The sequence below is a fragment of the Oppia nitens genome, unplaced genomic scaffold (assembly GCF_028296485.1).
Source record: "Oppia nitens isolate AA-2021 unplaced genomic scaffold, nextdenovo-longstitch-racon4-pilon3 scaffold29_pilon_pilon_pilon, whole genome shotgun sequence".
In the NCBI taxonomy this organism is placed as follows: Eukaryota; Metazoa; Arthropoda; class Arachnida; order Sarcoptiformes; family Oppiidae; genus Oppia; species Oppia nitens.
In genome coordinates, this window is record NW_026533209.1 from 412,234 (window position 1) to 422,500 (window position 10,267).

Consider the following 10,267-nt stretch of genomic DNA (forward strand, 5'->3'; position numbering starts at 1 on the left):
TAATACTACTAATACTAATGCATAGCGCCATGAAAACTGGTTATACACTTTAGCACATGTATGTATATGTCATCATCACCATCACCAACACCACCACCACCAGAGCACTGGGTATAGTATAGTACTGTAGTAATCGACTCGAAGGTCTCCTCTCTTCTCTCTCTCTCTCTTACTCTCTTGACTATACACTACCAGTCCTTTAATCAGTAGATGTACTGACTTTGAGAGGTATTAGTCGTGTAGTAGTAGTACTGACTGAACTGACTGACTGCTTATACATACATACATACAGTAAGCGATTGCATACATGAAATGCTTTTCAAACTACACACCAGTGCTATTCTGTCTGACTATGCTATACATTAGTAGTAGTAGTACTGTATTAATATATATATGATATTACCTACCAGTGCTTGTGTTATGTGTGGACAGTTGTATGTGTAGTATGTAATGTGTTAGGCAAGTGAAGGCCTTTTAATAATAAAATAAAAATATACAGTAATATAATAATAATAATAATAATTATATTGAATTGAATTTATATTATAATAATTTTTTAAAAATATATATTAACTAATGCTAAGTTCATATATACTCTAATAATTAAAAAATAAAATAAAAAGTTATTTTTAATATATATAATAATAATATATGAAATAATAATAATTATTAAATTAATTGAAAAAATTATATAAATATAGTAAAATATTTAATAAAATAATTAATAATAATAATTAAAAAAAAAATTATTATAATATTTGTATTATATTAATATTTATTTTATATATATATATATGGTGTGTGCGCTTCTCATAATATATGAATAAATATATATATACGATATAATGATATGGATGTACTGTATATAATACAACCAATAATATCCAGTGCCTCAGCAGCACTACTGACCATAACATTATTATCATCATCTGATCCATTGATGATAATATATCAACATTGAATTGAATTGTGATTTTGAATTGAATTTAATTTTTTAAAAAAAAAATTTTGGATAATAAATACAATTACAACAACAAAAAATTAATCAAATTATTTAAAAAAAAAAACAATATTTTATTGACTGATAATTAATTCAAACAAAACTTTGTGATCCAACACCTCCTCCTGTGTTTAGTTAGTTAAGTGTTTGTGTAATAATAATAATAATAATACCCGACGGGAACACAACAACAAAAATGGACACAATATTCCCAAAGTTAGAGCCACTGGAGCTTGACTTTGACCCGGAACCGTTTCGGTCGCGTTCAAACACGTGGCCACTGCCCCGACCCGACATTAGCGACTTCGATGGTTCCGGTTTGCCAACAATTGGCCAAGAATTGGACGATCAGCTTATCAACGATGGCTGTCTGGGCGGCGGCGGCGGCTGTATGGATGGTCACAGTAGTGTTAACGGATCGTCTCACGAAATGCTGGCCGGTCTAGATTGCGATGGTATGGGCGGCGGCATGTCCGACGGTATGCCCGATTGTGTATCGGCTGCAGCTGCCGGCCATATGTCTGGCCAGTCGACACCGGTTGGCGGCGCCGCCGGTGGTGGTGGTGGTCCGGGCGGTCCCAAAAAGAACACCTCCCGGCGCAATGCCTGGGGTAACATGTCCTACGCCGACCTGATTACACAGGCCGTCAATGGTTCGCCAGATAAACGGCTGACACTGTCCCAGATATACGACTGGATGGTCCAGAATGTACCCTATTTTAAGGATAAGGGCGACAGTAATTCAAGCGCCGGTTGGAAAGTAAGTGTTTAAAAAAAACAAACTTTTATACTAACTATCATATATATATATACCGCTTACCCCCTGTGTTTTAATGGGAGGTGTATGTGTGTGTGTATAGGGGGGTCATTAAACTCTACTACTAGAGATCCTATTATACAGTAGTAGTAGTAGTAGTAGTAGTAGTAGTAATAGTAGTGTTATTTAATTTCACTTTTATTACTGGATGAATTTCATTATTTTATCATGCACATATTATTATTATTATTTTATTTGTTTGTTTGTTTGCTTATATTGTATTAATTGTGTGTGTGTGTGCAATCATATTTATTTATGTATTATTATTATTATTATATAAATAACTAAATATCCTAGGTTATATTTCACAATGTATGTGTGTCTGTGTTTGTTTAAACACATCCGTATTGTTAATTACTATACTATTAATTTTTTTCGGGGTGGGGGTGGGGGTAGGGAGGTGGTGGGGGTAGAGAGGTGGTGGTGTGGTGGGGCAGGGATATGCAATGTATCGATTGGTGTGTGAAATTGATTATTATAATTATTAAATATATAATTTTTTGTATACATTTATATGTGAAATTATTATTATTGATTTTGTTAAATTGCTAGTGCATACAATTTAAATTTTTTAATAAAAATATATCTTGCTAAATTTTTAAAATTATAATTAGACAATTAGTAGACTATTTACTTGGTACTTGGTAGCTATTGTTATTGTTAGTTTTTTTTATTATTTTTAGTTTATCTTCTATATAATCAAGATAAATTATGTATTAAGCACCATGCCAACAATTTTATTTTTTTAAAAAAATAGAAATAAATTAACTAATATTATTAATTAAATATAATCTTGGATAATAATAATTTATATATTTATATATATGCCGCCATTAATCAATTTAGTTATGCAATATAATTTATATACAGTATAATAAATACATAGTGTTATATAGTTATTGAAGACATGGTATTTAAAGCGCAATGTATGCGGAATGTATGGGTAGTCAGTCATACAGATAATGTTGAGATATATATATCTATATATATATTTAACTTAATTTATTTAATAGAGTAAATTAATTTTATTATTATTATTATTATTAACATTATTATCACACACACAAATTTATTTAAGTTAGATATGGTATTACTTAAATACCATACATTGGAAATACACACACACACACACACACACACACACACACACACACACACACACACACACACACACACACACACACACACACACACACACACACACACACACACACACACACACACACACACACACACACACTTACAATATTACTACTACTATATTGAATTTGCTATAAATTATATATAAATTTATATATATATATACATGTATATACTGTATTATATGATAATGTACATGTATATTATTATTATATATATATATGATAAGTGCTGGCATATATTATTATACAATATTAATATTAACTATATAGGCATTTAAAATATTTTTATCAAATACATTATTAGTGTATGAAATTGTTAATCATTATTATTTAATGTATTATAAATATTATAATTTTTTGATGAATATGTTGAATATGAATTTAATATTTTTAAATATATATATATATCTTTAATTAAATCTGTGTTAAAGTTTTTAAATTTTTTTTTATTGATGTCTTATGAGATGCAATGCAAAGCTTAACCGACATTTAAATGGTGTTATCGATGAAAGAGAGAGAGAGAGAGAGAGAGAGAGAGAGAGAGAGAGATAGCAATGGTATGGTATGTAATAGCTATCTGGTGTTTCTTAATGGGAAGTATATGTATAGTATAGTATAGTACTGTATATGTAATAATATACACTTCAATCGTATCGTAGAGAGAGAGAGAGAGAGAGAGAGAGAGAGAGAGAGAGAGAGAGTCTTATGATTTTTATAAATTAAACAAAAATAAAATGTAAAATAAAAATTTATTTAATACGTAGTCATTAATTGAAATGCTTTAATAATTTTTATTTTAATTAGTTTTATTTTTTTTTTTGTTATTAGTATTTCATTTTATAGTAAAATAATTCACTAAAATACGTGTGTTGTATGTGTCGTACTGATTATATTTATTATCAAATTGATATTATGATCATATTATGATCAAATTTATATTTAATATTATAATTTTGTTTGAATAAAAATAAAATTATAAAAATAAATTTTTTTTTTAGTTTCATTACAAAAACTGTTTAATAAAAAAAATAATATTTTTTTTTTGAAATTTATTTCCTGATGACAAAATTTCCTGATCTCTCTCTCTCTCTCTCTCTCTCWCTCACTCACTCACTCACTCACTCACTCACTCACTCTCATATTGCACTTAAAAAAACTATCTAAAAATAAAATTTATAAAAAAAAAGTTACAAAATTATATATATATAAATAATTATAATAATTAAAATAAAACTATTACTTATAAATACAGTATAATGATAAAAATTAAAAAGTATAATAATATAAACATGATAAATTATCATTGATAATAATATTATATATTTTTAGTTTGATGTGTGTGTGTGTGTGTGTGTGTGTTGCTAGTTAATTTAATTGATTTGATTGGACAGTTAGTTAGTTAGCTGATAACTATTGAAAACAAATTAAATTGTGTATGTGTGTTTTTTTAATATTATTTTATATGGATATAATAATAAATTATTATTATTATTATTATTGAGGGGAAAATGCACAACAATTTTTTTATGTGTATGATTTTATTGAGAGATATATTATTATAATATTAAATATATATATATATAATTTTTGTTTAATAAGTAAAAATAAAATAGATAGTTAATTTTTTTTTTATTTTTGTTTTGTTATTGGTTGTATTTTGTAATGTGTTATTGAAATTTGAGAAAGATAATTTATAGAAATATTTTATATATATATATTTATAAAAAAAATTCTAGACTATAATTCAGACAAGATAGAAGTATATATATAAATATAGTTATAATTTATTTGTCTAATAACATCAGTAATAATTTTTTAATTAGAAATTATTATTATTATTACTATTATTATTATATATACAGTATATAAAATTTATTTTTTTTGGTGAAAAAATTTCCATTTATAAAATATATTATACTGTATATATATATAATCTATTATATATATATATTATATCTATAGTTTTTAAATAACACATTTTGTTGCAAATGTACCTGTATTTTTCCAAAAAAAAAATGTAATGAGATTATAGTTAGTACTACTAGTAAGAGTGTAAATCCAATTACCGGCGCCCGGTTAGGTTAAGGTGACTGACCAGTATGTAGTAGTAGTAGTAGTAGTAATAGTATGAACACATGTATATAAATTATTATTATTATTATTATTTGTAAATCAATAATGTATGATTTATGTAAGCGCATATGTGACTTTAGAAACAAGGACAGTTAGTTATCATATATTACCATCACCCAATACATGTTTCATACATACACATACACACAATTGACACATTCATCTACATAGGTATATAGTAGACAATTGACCCCAAGGTCATAAGTGAAAGGGTTTTATATATATATATATAATACAATACAGTATATGTTATACTCATGTTTAAGATGAGTGGGATAGCGGTGGTGTGTTGTTAGGTTATCACACCAATGGATGGGATTAAATGAGTGGGCAATAAATTATCTCAATTTCTGGATTATCACCCGACCATTGTGCTGACCAAACACTTTCACACACACATACACACAGATGTCTATGTCGCCCCTCACACACACACACACACACACACACACACATACATCGCAAAAACATATGCTTAATATATATACAGTATTGTCCAGAGGTGTGTGTGTAACTGATCCAGAAAACTAATGCCCGGCGCTCTGATACCTAAGCCATGCGATTGTCTCTCTTTCACTTTCACATAGCAAAGTGACCAAAGGGTGATCCAACATATATATACAGTATATACCAGTGCTTAACTGGGGGCTAGTGGGGGTGCTGGTGTTGTTAAAACTGGGAGGCAATAAATTATTTACATATCCTTATTGTCAGGTTGTCTCTCTCTCTCTCTCTCTCTCATTTGTTATACCGTAGAGATGTCCGAGATACCCAGTGCACCAGATTGTTTAGTCACACCATTACCCTACTAGTAGTATCCACTATACACCATCACCACCACCACCACCACCAGATGATAATGTAGTGTTCAATGATTTGTATATTCAAAGTTTTTAGGTGGTGGTGTTGGTGGTAGTGGCGCACACTTTCACTTACCTGTTCTAACCCCATTGATAACTATTTATAATTTATTTTGTGTAATATATATACGGTATGTAAGAGTGTAACCCTTTTTCAACAACTGCAACACAAAAAAAGCCATAAATTTTTAATGTCAAGTGTCTAATATGTTTGGTGTGTTAAACGGTTTGGTGAATATATTTAATATATATATATATATACAGAATATACCGGTATATACTGTATATTTCAATGAATATTTACGGTATATATAATATATATATTCAATATACCGTATATACAATGTATATATATATGTGTGTGTATTGGAATAGTTGTTATTAGAAAATTATCACAATCACCAAGGTGTTTTTAATTTTTATATTGCCAGAAAAATACTATATATTGTATGCATAAATTTTAAATATATATATATATAATTTAATTGTTAATTTTTATAAATTATTATTATTGTTATATCTATGCAATTTAGTGCAATTTTTTTATTCAATGGTTATTGATTTATTTTTTTTAATGATAAATAAATTTTATATAAAAAATAATAATTATTGTTATTTAATAGATTTTTATATACAATATATACTGGCAGCAAAAAAATTGCAAACACAATGTCTAGTAGTTTTTTTGAAAAGTCATTAATACAGTTATTTAATAATGATTATGATATTACTATTACTATAATAAATTGATTTTTAAATAATGACAATTTTTTTTGATAAAACAAAAATTGCCTAGGTCATGCGACTTTATAGTAGTAGTAATAGGTAGTACATTGGATGATATTTAAGTAATAATGGCAATCAATATACTGTATTAATAAATATACTGTATATTGTAGGTAGTGGTGGTGGTAGTATTAGTAGTTAATAGTAGTTATAGTTAACTTTGTTTTATTTTTTATTTTATAATAATCATTGATTTAATAATCAAACACACAATGTGTTTCTTATTTAGAGTTTTTTGTGTGTTGTTTAAGTAATATTTTTTAAAAATAAATTTATTTTAGTTAAAATAAAAAAATACTAACAAATGGCTAACGAAAAAACATGATATAATATTTATTATCTCTCTCTCTCTCTCTCTTAAATATATATATATATATAATAATTATTATAAACTTTTTTTGTTGTTGATTAAAATGCAAGTTTTTTGCTCTTCAATTATTGGTGTGATATAAAATTGCATATACAGTATATAATACAGTAATACATAAGTTATAACACATATCATAATACTAGTAATAATAATAATACTTAAAAAAAATTATTGATAGATAAGCCCAAGCAAATTAGATGATAAATATATATATATATATTTATATTAATATTTTATATGAATTTAACATTTTAATACACACACACATACAAATTGAATAATAGACAAACATGTTTTTTTTTGTAATTATCAATATTATAAAATATAAATTATGTATTATATGAAGTTTATTAACCATTAGATGATATTTAATAATTTGCTTAATTTTCATATGATATGTAAAATTATTATATAATACTATTAAATTATATCTCATTATTAGTATTATTATTATATTCATAATTATTTAGTAGTAATAGTAGCATATGTTAGCTAATACTGTAGCTTATAGTTATTAGTAATTTATAACAATATATAATAAGTTATATAATGATTAATTATTTGTTAAAATTTTTCTTGTTGAATGTATTTACTATATATATGCAAATATTCCCTCCCCTACTCCCTACCCCCCAACAAAAAAACCAAAATTATTTTGCATAATATTTTTTTGACATATATAGCTATTTTTGGACCCAAAAAAAAATAAAATAAAAAAAAAATTTCAATTGAATTATCTCGAGTTTCTACAATTGTGTGAACAATTGTATATCTGATTGTTATATGTTTTTTTAAGCTCATACATACATACATATACACACACACACACACACATAACGGTGCAACCGGTGCTTATGTGATGTGTCGGGGAATAGTAGGGGTATTAGATGAGTAGTACTGTATAATATACACTGTATATACACTGTATATGGTTTTTGTTGGTTGTATGTGTTGATGATAAATACGTTTTACCGACGCTTAAGAAGCCATACCCATAACCCTCCGTAGTTTTCGCCAATTGTCTTCAAATATCTTTTTCTCTCTCTCTCTCTATGTACGGCTTCTCCAGTCTATAATATCTTTTTATTTTATTTTTTGCACTCAATATTTTCTCATAACCCCAACTCACACACACACACACACTCACTGTACTTATACTTTACTCACCTCACTCTTTTAGTTTAGCCCTCCCTTTCCGTTTCTCATTCAACTAATATGCTGTATGTGTTTCCCTAACTATTATTATTATTATTATTATTATTATCCAAAAAGTCTCACTCACTTTTTGGTTTTATTACAACTCGTTTGTTAAGAGAGAGAGAGAGAGAGAGAGAGAGAGAGAGAGAGAGAGATTGTATGTATGTATGGATAGTGAACTGTACTTTGCTTTTTGTACCGAAGACCCAGACATACACATACTGTACATCCATTTCCACATACAATCTCTCTCTCTCTCTCTCTCTCTCTCTTTAAGTTTTTTCTCTCTATTTTATTATAAAATATATACATTTTCCCAGTTATAATCATATGATATACGATATCGCGCCACCATATAGTACTACTACTACTACTACAGTTAGGACTGATGCATAATATAACTGTTCATTTGATATATTTATATATATTTTCATTTACCACCATTACTACTACTACTACTACTACTAAATACTAATCTATATATGATGTTTGATAATTGGGGTTAGAGATGATGATGGTATACACTATAAAGTTATACCTATTTTTAAAGGTGGGTTCTCTCTCATAGATTTTTATTTTGGTGGTGATTGAACTCTGTATGAATTTTTGTGTTTTGTTTGGGTAGTACCTATTGTCTAATTTTTGGGCAATAGGGGAGAGTTAGTTAATGTGTGTGTGTGAAAGAGAGAGAGAGAGAGAGAGTTATTAGGTATTTAGGGAAAGGTATGGCCAGTCGTCCATACGTTTTTTTGTGTGCAGAGGAGGGGAGGGGGTCAAGCGGTCGGTCGTGTCTTTAACCTTTTTTTCCTCTATATATATATATATATATATATATATATACTGAGTGTACACTTGACAAACTCTTAATGTGTGTGTGACTCTAATATATATATGTGACTGTCTGGGAAATCGGTGTGGTGTGTGTGTGTGTGTGTGTGTGCTGCCGATACACCACACATAACCGGTTGACCCCAAGTTTTAGCACACATACACACATACAAAAAAATTGCTGCAAAAATATCACATAAATCAAACAAAATTAGTAGTCAGAAAAAAATGTATGCATACTGAACAAAAATGATCCGGTTATGTATGGGTAAGGGATGTATGGATGTATGTATGTATGTATGTATGTTCATCTGCTAGTATGTGTGTGTGTGTGTGATCCCAATAGGTTTTATTTTGAGGTTTGGCAATGTGTGTGTGAGCTATATATATATATATATATATATGTGAATAAAATAAGGGTATAACCCGTGCGCACCCCCTCTCCCCTGAACTGATTAAGTAAGAAAGTACGGGTATATGAAAATCACATTTATATCTTAGATTTTTTTGTTGGGTGGGGGATATATACTGGTATATATATATATATATTGATAAAAAATCAATGTATAATAAATATAATATATTTAAATATGTGTAGCACTTGAAGGTAACAGTGTATGACAGCAACACATATATATACACATAGACATCTACATACAGTACATCTACATGCATACCTGTGCCAGCAGCAGGTCTAACCTAACTGCTTTAATAATATACAATATAATAATAGACTGTGTGGAGCAATCGTAACTGTAAAAATATTCAATATATAAATGTATATAAAACTCAATAACCGCTATCTCTCTCACATTTATTTTATATGTCTCTCTCTCTCTCTCTCTCTCTCTCTCTCTCGTCACTCAATGTACTGTATGTCCTCATAATGCTCTCTCAATTGTACAATGAATACACACATACTATTGAATAATTTTTTTTTGATAAAAAAGCCAAATATATGGCCACGTATTGAATACATACATATAAGCTTAAAGTACAGGTGCGCTGAGTTCACACATGATGAGAGAGAGAGAGAGAGAGAGAGCTCAGAAATTAACCTCTCAACTAGCAGTCTGTCCCTAAAAATAGGCAATAAGTATGACTTATGACCCCATACTCTATACCACTAACCAC

General features: G+C 28.0%; 1 protein-coding gene across 1 annotated transcript in view; it reads left to right on the forward strand.

Moving 5' to 3' along the window:
* Window positions 1–819: 819 nt before the first annotated feature.
* Window positions 820–10,267, forward strand: part of LOC128954810 (forkhead box protein O-like) — a 29,058-nt gene continuing 19,610 nt past the window's right edge. Inside the window, exon 1 of the mRNA XM_054300408.1 lies at window positions 820–1,760. Within this exon, the coding sequence (XP_054156383.1) occupies window positions 1,197–1,760 (564 nt within the window). The 5' untranslated portion in view covers window positions 820–1,196. The remainder of the gene's footprint in view (window positions 1,761–10,267) is intronic.